This window comes from Salvelinus fontinalis, chromosome 29 (assembly GCF_029448725.1).
Source record: "Salvelinus fontinalis isolate EN_2023a chromosome 29, ASM2944872v1, whole genome shotgun sequence".
Classification (NCBI taxonomy): Eukaryota; Metazoa; Chordata; class Actinopteri; order Salmoniformes; family Salmonidae; genus Salvelinus; species Salvelinus fontinalis.
In genome coordinates, this window is record NC_074693.1 from 16,575,895 (window position 1) to 16,592,549 (window position 16,655).

Below are 16,655 nucleotides of genomic sequence, written 5' to 3' on the forward strand. Positions count from 1 at the left end.
ATAAAGTTAATCGATTGAGTGCTCTAAGATAATGATGGCTGGTCATGGCTGGTCGACGATTCACGCTCAGATGATTCTTTGAGAGCCCGAGACAAAAGTACAAAGGTCTTTTATAGCCAAGATACACCCCTTTCAACCTACATGACGAACAATAGATATATAGAATGGTCACAAGGTTAAGATCTGTATGAAAGATATAATACATAGCAGACAGTATCTGCTGGGTCAACAGTTTTCATTGTGCAGAGACCAGTGTCTGGCCCTCCGACTCCAAACTGGAACCTTCTCTCCCTGGTACGGTATAGAACAGAACCATTAACTCATGCTCTGGAATGCTCTTTAGGTTTTATCACCCAAAAGACATTGTGAATCTCCTGTCAGTGTTATCTCCCGGAGGCCCTTCCTCAGTAGAACACCCACACAATAGTTAACAATACTCTATTCTGTTGCATAAAACAACCCTTTGATGCAATAAAAGTATTATAACATAGTCTTGCAATTTTCCACCATAAGGTTCACCTTCCAACAGGACAACGACACTAAGCACACAGTCAAGAGCCTGAATGTCCTTGATTGGCTCAGCCAGAGCCCAGACTTGAACCCGATCGAACATCTCTGGAGAGACCTGAAAATTGCTGTGCAGCGACGCTCCCCATCCAGCCTGACATGGCTTGAGAGGATCTGCATAGAAGAATGGGGGAAACTCCCCAAATACAGGTGTGCCAAGATTCGAGGCTGTAATCGCTGCCAAGGGTGCATCAACAAGGTACTTAGGTTAAGGGTCTGAATACTTATGTAAATGTGATATTTCAGTTTTTTTTACATTTGCAAACATTTCTAAAAACCTGTTTTTGCTTTGTCATCATGGGGTATTGATGAGGGACATTTTTCTTTTTTAAATCAATTTTATAATAACACTGTAACCTAACAAAATATGGAAAACGTCAAGGGGTCTGAATACTTTCACTGTATCACTGTCAAAATTACATACCTGGTATTCAATGTAAAATTAATACAAAAATCATTGTATATTAGTCATTCTATAGAATGATCTTCTACCTCATGGGTCATGCTAATGTGTATGTGGACTTTAACCTTTTATTGCAGTGGGCTAAATCAAGGTCACAGTGTTTCTGGGTAGTCTTAAACAAATCTACTGTGAAACAAAAGTATACACCTCACACACATGCTTATGGGTTTAAAAAAAGAAGACCATGTCAGATATAGAGTTGAAATGTATTACATTTTGAGTTTGCATCTCAATATTACACATCACAGAAGACTGAACTATAACAAGAACATTTTACATAAAAACACAGGATTTTCTGCGTTGAAAAAAAAATGAAGTTGATAAATGATGAAAAATATGAATAACATTCCACCCATGAGGTCATTAGGTCATTTCAATGCAGAAAAGGGCTCAACCCTGCGCCCACTCACAGGATTGGAAATGGTAAGTGAAATGCAACAATATAGTGCCAAAATGAAACAGCATTTCTACAAGGTAGCGGTAAACGTTAAGGAAATAAATGTAACGCTCGTTATTATTGTAAGCTAATGTGGAATATAGATTGAACAGAAATGTAGGCTAGTTTAACTTGGGGTCACATTAACAAACATTTAGGACGCGGAAACAAAAGCACTCTGAAATGGCGGGAGTTGTAGGGCGCACTAGTTGCCTGACAGATCTTTTGAGTCCTATTCTGAGAAGATCTGTTCTGTTCATAGTTCATTTGATAGGGAAGTACAGATAGTGGTTTTTATAATCAGAAATATGTACTGTATATCTGAGATTTTCTTTGGTATCGCCACTGAGATTTTATGTTGGGGATTTTCTATTCAGAAAAGACCTTTCATGTCACGTGAAAGATGTGTGAAGTGAACTGACTGAGGTGTGACCTGTTGTGCCACAAAGGTTTATGCTGCTGCTACTTGGACGGATTAAACTATAGAAAATAACTCCTTGTAACCAGATTCTTTATCATCGAACCCACAGGCCCTTCAGAAGAGGTAATTTATTAATTTAGATTTACAACACCGTTAAAATATTGACACACTAAAGATCGATATTGGATGGATTTAATATCTGTTCATTCAAAGACTCAATCATGGACACTCTTACTAACAGTTGTGGCTGCTTAGTGTGATGTATTGTTGTCTCTACCTTCTTGCCCTTTGTGCTGTTGTCTGTGCCCAACAATGTTTCTGCTATGTTTTGTACTGCTACCATGTTGTGTTGCTACCATGTTGTGTTGCTACCATGTTGTTTTGCTACCATGTTGTTGTCATGTTGTTGTCTTAGGTCTCTCTGTATGTAGTGTTGTGGTGTCTCTCTTGTCACGATGTGTGTTTTGTCCTATATGTTTATGTAAAAAATGTAATCCCATCCATCGTCCCCGCAGGAGGCCTTTTGGTAAGCCGTCATTGTAAATAAGAATTTGTTCTTAACTGACTTGACTAGTAACATAAAGGTTAAAAAAAAAAATTGGGGAAAAATGATAATAGGAGCTCGCACCAGACCAAATTTAAGTAGCTGACATAATATATGCAAAGAGGGACATTGGAATGAGGTAATCTCCATACACAGCCCTGGGGAGGTGAGACATAAAATGTTACCAGCTCATAAAGTTTATCACCACTTTTCTCAAGTTGAGACCATAGATGTGATGCTTCATATTCAGGAGAACATACAGAGTAGCAGCTAAACACAGCAATGGAATAGAATGGAACTACTGAAGTCTTGTTCTATTGAGGAACTCTCCTGGAGAGGTATTTCAATAGGATGGTTCATGTTTGATCATTAAGCCATAACCGTGGTGGAATAATAATTGTTAATAAGCCTACAATTAAACCAAGAAAGATAATTAGACAATAGATCTTTAGGAATCATTAAATATTTGTCACAACGATGGAGTACGCCTACAGTTAGTCACTTACATAATTAGCTATTTCATGATTACATATCATTAGACTGTATGGCCTTTTCACAACCATAGCGTAATATTCAACCCAGAAAGATCATTATATTTGATAAGTATGGCGGTGCTGCCTGGCCTTGTAGCCTGGAGGTTCATTATGTGGACATCACAAAGACACCTGGTGAACCTGACACAGACAGGTTTATTAGTGGCCCACACACTGTGTGTATGTTGTGTGTACGTGTGCAGGAGAGTACAGCAGCCAATCACTGCCAGACCACCTCTGTTCTGAGAGGTTATCCTATTCCTGTTCTACTAGCTAGGCAACCAATTGGACCTTTTCAGAGATATTGGACATCCTAGAAAGATTACAGCTGACATGGCACCTGAGGCCCTGTACTCTCACTATTTTTTTTCTGTCTCTCTCTCTCTCTCTCTCTCTCTCTCTTGCTCTCACACACACTATGTCTCTTTTTCTGTCTCTCTCTGTCTCTCTCTCTTTCTCTCTGTCTCTCTCTCTCTTTCTCTCTCTCTCTCTCTGTCTCTCTCTCTCTCTCTCTTTCTCTCTGTCTCTCTCTCTCTTTCTCTCTGTCTCTCTCTCTCTCTTTCTCTCACTCTCTCTCTCTCTCTGTCTCTCTCTCTTTCTCTTTCTCTCTCTGTCTCTCTGTCTCTCTCTCTGTCTCTCTCTGTCTCTCTCTCTCTTTCTCTCACTCTCTCTCTCTCTCTCTTTCTTTCTCTGTCTCTCTGTCTCTCTCTCTCTTTCTCTCTGTCTCTCTCTCTCTCTGTCTCTCTCTCTCTTTCTCTCTGTCTCTCTCTCTCTTTCTCTCTGTCTCTCTCTCTCTCTTTCTCTCACTCTCTCTCTCTCTCTGTCTCTCTCTCTTTCTCTTTCTCTCTCTGTCTCTCTGTCTCTCTCTCTGTCTCTCTCTGTCTCTCTCTCTCTTTCTCTCACTCTCTCTCTCTCTCTCTTTCTCTTTCTTTCTCTGTCTCTCTGTCTCTCTCTCTCTTTCTCTCTGTCTCTCTCTCTCTCTCTCTGTCTCTCTCTCTCTTTCTTTCTCTCACACACACGATGTCGCTTTTTCTTTATTTCTCTTGCTCCATACAAGGACATTTCTAGCAAACCTGTATTGAACAAACCCAGATAGCGCATGACGTTCTAAGAACCATGTGTTCCTTAGACATTGGTGAGAGTGTGGTTGTCCTATGGTTATTTTGCATACAACCTCCCCTCAACATTCTGGGAACGGTGCAGGATAGTTGCTTGGCTTTGGAACATTCTCAGCACTTTTAAGGAACTTGACAAAATAACATTATTGGTTCAAGGTTCTATTTAAAGTAATGTTCTCAAATTGTTCCAAGAAACAACGTTCTTCTGTGGCACCGTGCCACAATAAAAAAGACATGTGTTGCATGATTAATAACTAAGCAAATTCATTTCCAAGTGTTCTATCTGTGCTTGGAGTTCAGAACATGTAACCCAAACTAAGCTAGCAGCGTTATAAAAAGTCTTATTGAAACATGTAGTAAACATTTTATTATTCCAAAACCTCTAAATAACGTATAATTACTGTTCTCAGAATGTTAATAAAACCACCCAGGAAAACATTCAGAGAATCATAGTAAAACGTTCTCAGAACCTCCCTGCAACTAAAATGTAACGTTCCCAGAGGTCGTTTCCCACAAGTCGTTTCAAGCTGCAGTAGCAATTTAAGCTCAGACTGCGCCCAGCGCACAAATCCTTTACATTTGATATTGTATCAGCTGCTGTAGAGGCCAGTTTTCCTCTGTGTGTTATGGTAATAACTGTCCCCCTGCTGGTTACAGATGAGTGGAATGTAATTATCACTACACACAGAGCCTCTAGGTCTGGCAGAGAGACAGGACCCCAGGGAGGGAGTGGAGAGAAAGGTCAGTTTCAGAGCAGTTTGACAGGCCAACACACACACACACACACACACACACACACACACACACACACACACACACACACACACACACACACACACACACACACACACACACACACACACACACACACACACACACACACACACACACACACTTACGCCACACATACACACACACAAACACAAGCATGCACGCACACACACAGATAGCATGTCCACTAGGACTCACTCTCTCACTGACCTATAATAGGTCAACAGAGACCGGCTGCCACTCAGGCGGAGAACCAACACAAATACAGAACACCATGGCTTTGGAGAGATCTTCTAGAAATGGACCTGTTCTTCCTTATGAACCCTGTCTTCTTTCATTCCTTCCTAATGTAACGGATGTGAAATGGTTAGCTAGTTAGCGGTGGTGCGCGCTAATAGCCTTTCAATCAGTGACGTCACTTGCTCTGAGGCCTTGAAGTAGTGGTTCCCCTTGCTCTGCAAGGGCCACGGCTTTTGTGGAGCGATGGGTAATGATGCTTCGTGGGTGACTGTTGTTGATGTGTGCAGAGGGTCCCTGGTTCGCGCCCGGGTCGGGGCGAGGGGACAGACTAAAGTTAAACTGTTACACTAACATCCTAAAAGCAGAGATGATCAAAGTCTTCTAATGCCTGACAGTTATACAGTATCTCATGCCTGACATTTATACAGTATCTCATGCCTGACAGTTATACAGTAGCTCATGCCTGACAGTTATACAGTATCTCATGCCTGACAGTTATACAGTATCTCATGCCTGACAGTTATACAGTATCTCATGCCTGACAGTTATACAGTATCTCATGCCTGACAGTTATACAGTATCTCATGCCTGACAGTTATACAGTATCTCATGCCTGACAGTTATACAGTATCTCATGCCTGACATTTATACAGTATCTCATGCCTGACAGTTATACAGTATCTCATGCCTGACAGTTATACAGTATCTCATGCCTAACAGTTATACAGTATCTCATGCCTGACAGTTATACAGTATCTCATGCCTGACAGTTATACAGTATCTCATGCCTGACAGTTATACAGTATCTCATGCCTAACAGTTGATGAGGGATCTTGAACAGTGTAATAATTCCTCTTGGAAAGACAATTTAGTTGTATTCTATAGTTGCGCCCAAAGTAAACATATATATATATAGTTTAAGTCGGAAGTTTACATACACTTAGGTTGGAGTCATTAAAACTCGTATTTCAACCACTCCACAAATATATTTGTGCATGACACACGTAATTTTTCCAACAATCGTTTACAGACAGATTATTTCACTTATAATTATAAAACTGTATCACAATTCCAGTGGGTCAGAAGTTTACATACACGAAGTTCATTGTGCCTTCAAACAGCTTGGAAAATTCCAGAAAATGATGTCATGGCTTTAGAAGCTTCTGATAGGCTAATTGACATAATTTGAGTCAATTGGAGGTGTAACTGTGGACGTATTTCAAGGCCATAATGACCATTGTTATGTTTGGAGGAAAAAGGGGGAGGCTTGCAAGCCGAAGAACACCATCCCAACCATGAAGCACGGGGTTGGCAGCATCATGTTGTGGGGGTGTTTTGCTGCAGGAGGGACTGGTGCACTTCACAAAATAGATGGCATCATGAGGAGAAAGATTATGTGGATATATTGAAGCAACATCTCAAGACATCAGTCAGGAAGTTAAAGCTTGGTCACAAATGGGTCTTCCAAATGGACAATGAACCCAAGCATACTTCCAAAGTTGTGCTTCACCTGAAAGGCTTTTCCAATGGTCTTGAAGGAGTCCCCACATATGCTGAGCACTTGTTGGCTGCTTTTTCTTCACTCTGCGGTATGACTCATCCCAAACCATCTCGATTTGGTTGAGGTCGGGGGATTGTGGAGGCCAGGTCATCTGATGCAGCACTCCATCACTCTCCTTCTTGGTCAAATAGGCCTTACACAGCCTGGAGGTGTGTTGGGTCATTGTCCTGTTAAAAAACAAATGATAGTCCCACAAAGCCCAAACCAGATGGGATGGCGTATCGCTGCAGAATGCTGTGGTAGCCATGCTGGTTAAGTGTAACTCGAATTCTAAATAAATCACAAACAGTGTCACCAGCAAAGCACCCCCACACCATCACACCTCCTCCTCTATGATTTACGGTGGGAACCACACATGCAGAGATCATCTGTTCATCCACAACGCGTCTCACAAAAAAAATCTAAAATTTCCACTCCAGACCAAAGCACAGATTTCAACCGGTCTAATGTCCATTGCTCGTGTTTCTTGACCCAAGCAAGTCTCTTCTTCTTATTGGTTTCCTTTAGTAGTGGTTTCTTTGCAGCAATTCGACATGAAGGCCTGATTCACAGTCTCCTCTGAACAGTTGATGTTGAGATGTGTCTGTTACTTGAACTCTGTGAAGCATTTATTTGGGCTGTAATTTCGGAGGCTGGTAACTAATGAATTTATCCTCTGCAGCAGAGGTAACTCTGGGTCTTCCATTCCTGTGGCGGTCCTCATGAGAGACAGTTTCATCATAGCGCCAGATGGTTGTTGCGACTGCACTTGAAGAAACTTTCAAAGTTCTTTATATTTTCCTTATTGACTGACCTTCATGTCTTAAAGCAATGATGGACTGTCGTTTCTCTTTGCTTATTTGAGCTGTTCTTGCCATAATATGGACATGGTCTTTTACCAAATAGCGCTATCTTCTGTACACCACCCTACCTTGTCACAACACAACTGATTGGCTCAAATGCATTAACATCTTGATGCTAGGGGTCAGATTTCTTTTTAATAAAAATAAATAAATAACGTTCCCAAGGTAAACAGACTTTTTCTCAGGTCCAGATCGTAGAATATGCAGATAATCTACAGATTAGGATAGAAAACACTCCAAAGTTTCCAAAACTGTCAAAATATTGTCTGTGAGTATAACAAAACTGATTCTGCAGGCAAAAACCTGAGAAAATCTAACTCGGAAGTGATTATTATTATTTTTTTAATCTGTGTTTCCTGGCCCGTCTTTCTTCCATTTAAAGGGGTATCAACCAGATTCATTTTCCAATGGCTTCCTCAGGCTGTGTCCAGGCTTTAGACATAGTTTCAGGCTTTTATTTTGAAAAATGAGCGAGATTCTTCAAAACTAGTCAGGTATCCTCTGATTAGTTCCTACGCGCGAGAAGGGTAGCTCTCCATTTTCTTTTTCTCTCTTATTGAATAGGTTACGGTCCGGTTGAAATATTATCGATTATGTTTGTTAAAAACAACCTGAGGATTGATTATAAAAAACATTTGACATGTTTCTACGAACATTACGGATACTTTTTGGAATTTTCGCCGAACGGAACGAGGCTTTGGTTTTCTGAACAAAACGTGCAACCCAAATGGCATTTTTTTGTTTGTAAGGCCTGGGTGTCGGAGTGTGAAGGAAAAGCGCAGGAGCAGCAAGTGCAAATACAAATGTTCTTTAATGAACACGTAACAAAATAGGCCACCCTACTAACACACTGGGAGTCCACTATAAACTACCCCAGACACGGGGGAAAATGAACACAGTCCAGAATAACGTGAAGCACGAAACCAACACCACACTTACATACAAACAATCCGGCACAAAGAAACGTGCGGGCCGGCTGACTAAATAAGCCCAACTAATTACACCCTCATACAAAACAGGTGCACCCAATAAACACATAGGGAGGGGGAGAAAAGGATCAGTGGCAGCTAATAGGCCGGTGACGACGACCGCCGAACGCCACCCGAACGGGAAGGAGAGCCTGCCTCGGTCGAAGTCGTGACATTGTTATAAAAGTAATATTTATCGAACAAAAATAACATTTATTGTGTAACTGGGAGTCTCGTGAGTGCAAACATCCGAAGATTATCAAAGGTAAGCGATTCATTTTATTGCTTTTCTGACTTTCGTGACCATGCTAATTTGGGGCTAGCGGTTGTAGCATTGATTGATACACTCACAAAAGCTTGGATTGCTTTCGCTGCAAAGCATATTTTCAAAATCTGACACGATAGGTGGATTAACAACAAGCTAAGCTGTGTTTTGGTATATTTCACTTGTGATTGCATGATTCTAAATATTTTTAGTAATATTTTGCGCCCTGCAATTCAGCGGTTGTTTAGGAAAATGATCCCGTAAAAGGGATCCGTAGCGCAGAGAAGTTAAAAAGGAAAGAAATTCCACAAATTAACTTTTAAGAAGGCACACCTGTTAATTGAAATGCATTCCAGGTGACTACCTCATGAAGCTGGTTGAGAGAATGCCAAGATTGTGCAAAGCTGTCATCAAGGCAAAGGGTGGCTACTTTGAAGAATCTCAAATATATTTTGATTTGTTTAATACTTTTTTGGTTAGTACATGATTCCATATGTGTTATTTCATAGTTTTGATGTTTTCACTATTATTGTACAAGAAAAGCCCTTGAATGAGTAAGTGTTCTAAAACTTTTGACCAGTAGTGTATATATATTTTTTTTTTGGGGGGGGGGGGGGGATTCCACTAAAAGAAAACCCAACACTTAGCACCAAGCCTTCCTGTTATCCTTTCCCCCTTCCTCCTCACACACACACACACACACACACACACACACACACACACACACACACACACACACACACACACACACACACACACACACACACACACACACACACACACACACACACACAGCTTGCCTCTCCCCCTCCGCAGCGCTCGTCTTTACACGGCTCTGCAGGACAGGCGGGCGGCGAGCTGCTGAAATCCCTCACCCCAATAACCCTCTCCGTGGAGGTCTGCTGTAGGCCCGGGGGTCTGGATGGAACAAACCTTAGCTCAGATCCCTTCTCCCTGGAACAATCCTCAGCCCAGCTCCTTCTCCCTCTCCACCCAACTTTAACAGACCACTAAGATCTTAGCTCACTGAGTCTTCACTACGGTTTACAGCAAAAACCTAATGACTGAATTTTATAACTGTGTGTGGTGGTATTGGTAGTGTGGTTGTGAGTTACTGTATGCAGACCTGGCAATATCCCCCATACCACCCACCTACCACCTCCCACTACCCCAAGCTAGAGAACCTGGAGCCTGTCCTCCATACCTACCACCTCCCACTACCCCAAGCTAGAGGACCTGGAGCCTGTCCTCCATACCTACCACCTCCCACTACCCCAAGCTAGTGGACCTGGAGCCTGTCCTCCATCCCTACCACCTCCCACTACCCCAAGCTAGAGGACCTGGAGCCTGTCCTCCATACCTACCACCTCCCACTACCCCAAGCTAGAGGACCTGGAGCCTGTCCTCCATACCTACCACCTCCCACTACCCCAAGCTAGAGGACCTGGAGCCTGTCCTCCATACCTACTACCTCCCACTACCCCAAGCTAGAGGACCTGGAGCCTGTCCTCCATACCTACCACCTCCCACTACCCCAAGCTAGAGGACCTGGAGCCTGTCCTCCATACCTACCACCTCCCACTACCCCAAGCTAGAGTACCTGGAGCCTGTCCCCCATACCTACCACCTCCCACTACCCCAAGCTAGAGGACCTGGAGCCTGTCCTCCATACCTACCACCTCCCACTACCTCAAGCTAGAGGACCTGGAGCCTGTCCTCCATACCTACCACCTCCCACTACCCCAAGCTAGAGGACCTGGAGCCTGTCCTCCATCCCTACCACCTCCCACTACCCCAAGCTAGTGGACCTGGAGCCTGTCCCCCATACCTACCACCTCCCACTACCCCAAGCTAGAGGACCTGGAGCCTGTCCTCCATACCTACCACCTCCCACTACCCCAAGCTAGAGGACCTGGAGCCTGTCCTCCATACCTACCACCTCCCACTACCCCAAGCTAGTGGACCTGGAGCCTGTCCTCCATACCTACCACCTCCCACTACCCCAAGCTAGAGGACCTGGAGCCTGTCCTCCATACCTACCACCTCCCACTACCCCAAGCTAGAGGACCTGGAGCCTGTCCTCCATACCTACCACCTCCCACTACCCCAAGCTAGAGGACCTGGAGCCTGTCCTCCATACCTACCACCTCCCACTACCCCAAGCTAGAGGACCTGGAGCCTGTCCTCCATACCTACCACCTCCCACTACCCCAAGCTAGTGGACCTGGAGCCTGTCCTCCATACCTACCACCTCCCACTACCCCAAGCTAGTGGACCTGGAGCCTGTCCTCCATACCTACCACCTCCCACTACCCCAAGCTAGAGGACCTGGAGCCTGTCCTCCATACCTACCACCTCCCACTACCCCAAGCTAGAGGACCTGGAGCCTGTCCTCCATACCTACCACCTCCCACTACCCCAAGCTAGAGGACCTGGAGCCTGTCCTCCATACCTATCACCTCCCACTACCCCAAGCTAGTGGACCTGGAGCCTGTCCTCCAGACCTACCACCTCCCACTACCCCAAGCTAGAGGACCTGGAGCCTGTCCTCCATCCATAAGTTAGAGGCCCTGTCTGTGGGCAGGAGACATAAAAGGGCCTGGGGAAGTGAAGGAGGCAACAGGGAGGAGAACACATCCTCACATTACATCAGTAGTGAGTAAGGTCACTGTGAGTCTGCAATGTGATGGAAATAAAAAACGGGCTATAGTCTAACAGGCTAAAAGGGTGGCCAGGAGAGAAGGAAAGAAGAGTAGGGAGGGACGGACGGACATGGGTCTGTGTCAGTGGGAATTTCTATCCTGTCAGGGCTAAGAAGAACTCTTAATTGCTTTGTAACGTATTTGTTCTATGTAGGCTAGGCCTAGTGGTTGTTTAATTTGGGATCTATTGTCCCACAACTGTCCCAGAGTCTGTTTGGAATAGGCTAGTTCTTTCTTGACAAGCTGACCTATAGAATAGGTTAACTTTTCTACTATGGGGGATAGTAGATTGACATTGGCTAGTGATGTTGCTGTTCCTTACTGGTCTTCTTGGCTGAGGAAAAGTAAATGTGAACAGTTATTCTAACATCTTTAAATTCTGCATCGGAATTCGATATGGAGCACATTGCATCCTCGAGTTTCATGTTCTGTTAAAATGAATTACCATAATCTAAATGTGATTTATTTTATTCTGAGCACCGTGGGTGGACGCCCCAATCAGGTTACGCACACCCAATGCATATGGGTCCGGTAAATTTCTTAAATGTCTGGTAAATTAAAATGCTGCCGGTCAAATGTCCGGTGCCACATTTTCCGAATGAAAACCCTGACACACACACACACACACTAACCAGGATGGTGGTAACTATGTAGGTCCTGTTCTGTAGGCCGTAGCTGCTGTCGTTGCTTCCTCTCATGAAGGTGGCTGTGCTCACGTACTTCTCGTCCTCGTTCCAGTAGCCCACCTAATACACATACAAGATAAACAGACAAGTGAAAAAACTGAGGGGCTATGAAGGAAACCTTGATTTGATCTGATACTGTACTGTACATATATGATATTAGACTGCAATGAAACACTAATGGACATGAATCCCCACATTTGACATCAAATAAGCTTCTATAAGATCCCATTAGATCCCATAAGGTCCTACAGATCTCATGACTCACCTTCTTAGGTCCAGAGGGGGCTAGCTCCATGACATTGACGGTGAAGTTGGTCCTGCGTCCTTTCTCATTAAACTGGATATGACCTGTCAGGCCATCGATACGCACCTGACACATCAATAACACAGAGACACAGGGAGCAGTTACGGTTCTGAGGTGTAGTCTTCTATTAGCCTCATTAACAGAGAACATGAGCTGGAGTTCAGTTTCTTCAAGAGCCTTGTCAGGATGTTTATTGGAGTGTGTATAGCATGTATTATGCGCGTGTGTGTGTGTGTGTGTGTGTGTGTGTGTGTGTGTGTGTGTGTGTGTGTGTGTGTGTGTGTGTGTGTGTGTGTGTGTGTGTGTGTGTGTGTGTGTGTGTGTGTGTGTGTGTGTGTGTGTGTGTGTGTGTGTGTGTGTGTGCACTGGGTGTTCAAAACTACTTTCTATGACATAGACTGACCAGGTGAATCCAGGTGAAAGCTATGATCCTTTATTGATGTCACCTGTTAAATGCACTTCAAATCAGTGTAGATGAAGGGGAAGAGACGGGTTAAATAAGGATTTTTAAGTCTTGAGATAAATGAGACATGGATTGTGTATGTGGGCCATTCAGAGGGTGAATGGACAATATAAAATGTTTAAGTGATTTTGAACAGTGTATGGTAGTAGGTGCTAAGCGCACCAGTTTAAGTGTGTCAAGAACTGCACTGCTGCTGGGTTTCTCACACTTAACAGTTTCCTGTGTGTATCAAGAATGGTCCACTACCCAAAGAACATCCAGGCAACTGTAGGAAGCATTGGAGTCTACATGAGCCAGCATCCCTGTGGAACGCTTTCAACTCCTTGTAGAGTCCATGCCCCCTCAAATTGAGGCTGTTCTGAGGGCAAAAGGGGGTGCAACACAATACTAGTGTTCCTAATGTTTTGTGCACTCAGTGTATGCGTGCGAGTGAGTGTGTTTAAGTGTGTAGTGTGTGTAACATGTGTTCATTGCAGCATGCTAGTGTTGGCAGTATGATGGGTTTAATTGAGCAAATGGGGCATCCATCTCCTCTCTTCCCACAGGCAGATAGATGTCTGCATTCACTCGGACCAAACCACAGCTAGACACAGCCATGGAGGCACTGTGTGTGTGTGTGTGTGTGTGTGTGTGTGTGTGTGTGTGTGTGTGTGTGTGTGTGTGTGTGTGTGTGTGTGTGTGTGTGTGTGTGTGTGTGTGTGTGTGTGTGTGTGTGTGTGTGTGTGTGTGTGCATCAATTAGACCACAGTTCCACAGAGCCACACCAGAGAGATCAGTGTGAGACTCTGAGAGCATCTGTCTGTTTAAAAGCTCAAGTCAAGAGCCAATATGAATACAATAACATCTTAATGATTACATCCAACTAGCAATGTCGTCAGTCCCAGAAAACAGAAACCCTACTGCTAGCTGATATTGATAATCAATCCAGTTCACAGCATATTCCTCTGTAGGCACGTCTAGGGCAATTACTAATAATCACACAGCAACATCGGTTTAATCAGGTTTTGTCTGAAAACCTATTGAGCCTTGTCTTGTCTCTTGTCTCTTGTCTCTTGTCTCTCTCTCTCTCTCTCTCTCTCTCTCTCTCTCTCTCTCTCTCTCTCTCTCTCTCTCTCTCTCTCTCTCTCTCTCTCTCTCTCTCTCTCTCTCTCTCTCTCTCTCTCTCTCTCTCTCTCTCTCGGTTGATTAAACATCTTAAGTTAATTTCCTTAACTTTAAGTCAGTTGCACAAAAAATGTTAAGGCGAATTTTCCCCTTAAATTAAGTGAAAAATGTAAGGGTGCCCATGAGGTCCCTTAAGTGCTTCATTCAGTATGGATATCAATGTAAATAACATTTGTGGAGGTGAATGTTTTCCTCTGCCCTGATTTCAAAGGGAAAACATCGACCAGCTAGCTAGCTACTTAGCTAAACAATGGATGGCTACAATCCATGGCTACAAAGCTAGCTGGCTAGTTAGCTACCTACTCTGTAAGTTAGCTTGACCTGCTAGGAAGTAATAGATACAAGTTGAGATAAAAGTAACTAAAATAAGTGTTATTTATAAGTGTTTATAAGTGTTATAAGTGTTATTATCAAGTTGTTTCTCCTGTCTTGAATGTAGAAGTTCTATTTTGCAATCTCCCAAAATAAATGTGATCTCTTTCAGTGAATCAGGTCATCTCCATAGTAACCAGAGACGCTTTCTGCCGTACATGCCTTCAAACTACCGTAAAATGATGCCCTGACCTAAGGAAATGTTTGGGGGCTCTATGTAACACCTTTAAACAATTCCCTAATATGTTTTAGACATTTTATGCAACCGGGCCCAAACGTTTATCCACGTTTCTCCAAATCTCAAATTTCAATGTGTTTTTGACACCCTGGGTTGCTCCTCCTTCATGCGGCTCCTCCTGTATTCATTCTGAATGGTTAAGTTAAGGGTTAAGGTTTGTGTAGGGTTAAAACAAAAACAACTCCATGGTTAAGTTTAGGCCTTCTTTCTGAATGGTTAAGTTAAGGGTTAAGGTTTGGGATAGTATAAAAAAAATAAAAATAATTGTGTCTACGTCCATCCATTATCACCGTCCACAACGCCATAGCAAAACCCAAGCCTACTTGATGGTAATAGCGCTCACTGCTGCCCCTAGTGGCGGGTTTTGAAGGCATTTCCTGACGTCCTCAGGACATGGATTGAGGTCTAATTATGAAGTCAATCTTGAGCGGCCTGGCTGCTCTCTCACCATCTCTGTAATACTAAACCAAGTGCTTTATTTCATTCCCATCTCAGAACACTGCATTACTAAACTCCATTGTTGATGTCATATTCTATGATGATCACAGGCAGGTTTTATTGCCTGCAGGTTTTGTTTACCGAACATGATGTCACATTCCATCCAGGAAGCTCATAGGTGACTCAATGGGAACGTTCGGTGACAGAATAGAGATCTAATTTGTTCAGCAGGGCCTGACTCAGGATGGGTTAGCCAGCGTGCCACTCAGGAGCTTGTCTGTGTATGTTGTTGTGCTTGTGTAGGTAAGAGTTTGTGGATGTATCCCTCATATCTACCAGCAGAGTAGTTTGTGGTGTGGGTGTACCTGTGGCCACCGGGTCCAGGCATTTTGGTGTGTGTGTGTGTGTGTGTGTGGGGGGGGGGGGGGGGGTGTACCTGTTGCAGGGCTCTCTGTATATCAATGCCTTGGCCCCAGGGTGCGGGCGGGTTGGCGAGGCATTCGCCTGCATTACCACGGCGAGAGATGTCTATCCTCTGTTTCCGAAGGTTCTGGAATGCTGTAGACATCACCTTCACCCCGTCATATGTCAATGCTCCGGTGTACTACAGACAGAGAAAGGGGGGGGGGGGGGGTAGAGTGGTGTGTAAGAGAGAGCGATAGATAGATAGAGAGAGAGACATCCTCATTAGACTTAAAACACCACATCTTGAGAGGGTAAAACAAATTCAAGAAGAGGGTGATGAAAGCAAGTAAGGCAAAGATCATTATACAGAGATCAAAGCAGAGATCATTATAGAGAGATCAGAGCAGAGATCATTATAGAGAGATCAGAGCAGAGATCATTATAGAGAGATCAGAGCAGAGATCATTATACAGAGATCAGAGCAGAGATCATTATACAGAGTAGAGGTCGACCGATTATGATTTTTCAACGCCGATACCGGTACCGATTATTATTACCAAAAAAGGCCGATACTGATTAATCGGACGATTTTTAAAAATGTATTTGTAATAATGACAATTACAACAATTCTGTATGAACGCTTATTTTAACTTAATATAATACATAAATAAAATCAATTTAGCCTGAAACATGTTCAATTTGGTTTAAATAATGCAAAAACAAAGTGTTGGAGAAGAAAGTAAAAGTGCAATATGTGCCATGTAAGAAAGCTAACGTTTAAGTTCCTTGCTCAGAACATGAGAACATATGAAAGCTGGTGGTTCCTTTTAACATGAGTCTTCAATATTCGCAGTTAATAAGTTTTAGGTTGTAGTTAATATAGGAATTACAGGACTATTTCTCTCTGTACGATTTCTATTTCATATACCTTTGACTATTGGATGTTCTTATAGGCACTTTAGTATTGCCAGTGTAACAGTATAGCTTCCGTCCCTCTCCTCGCTCCTACCTGGGCTCGAACCAGGGACACATCGACAACAGCCACCTTCGAAGCAGCGTTACCCATGCAAAGCAAGGGGAACAACTACTCCAAGTCTCAGAGCGAGTGTCGTTTGAAACGCTATTAGCGCGCACCCCGCTAACTAGCTAGCCAT

The 16,655-nt window shown here is 43.4% G+C and overlaps 1 protein-coding gene across 2 annotated transcripts in view; it reads right to left on the reverse strand.

Annotated features, from left to right (window-relative positions):
- Positions 1–16,655, reverse strand: part of gria1a (glutamate receptor, ionotropic, AMPA 1a) — a 252,731-nt gene that overhangs the window by 76,927 nt on the left and 159,149 nt on the right. For both annotated transcript variants that reach the window (XM_055888385.1, XM_055888384.1), the window contains exons 7-9: positions 15,533–15,700; positions 12,383–12,487; positions 12,064–12,177 (exon numbers count right to left, since the gene is read on the reverse strand). In XM_055888385.1, the coding sequence (XP_055744360.1) occupies positions 12,064–12,177; positions 12,383–12,487; positions 15,533–15,700 (387 nt within the window). The remainder of the gene's footprint in view (positions 1–12,063; positions 12,178–12,382; positions 12,488–15,532; positions 15,701–16,655) is intronic.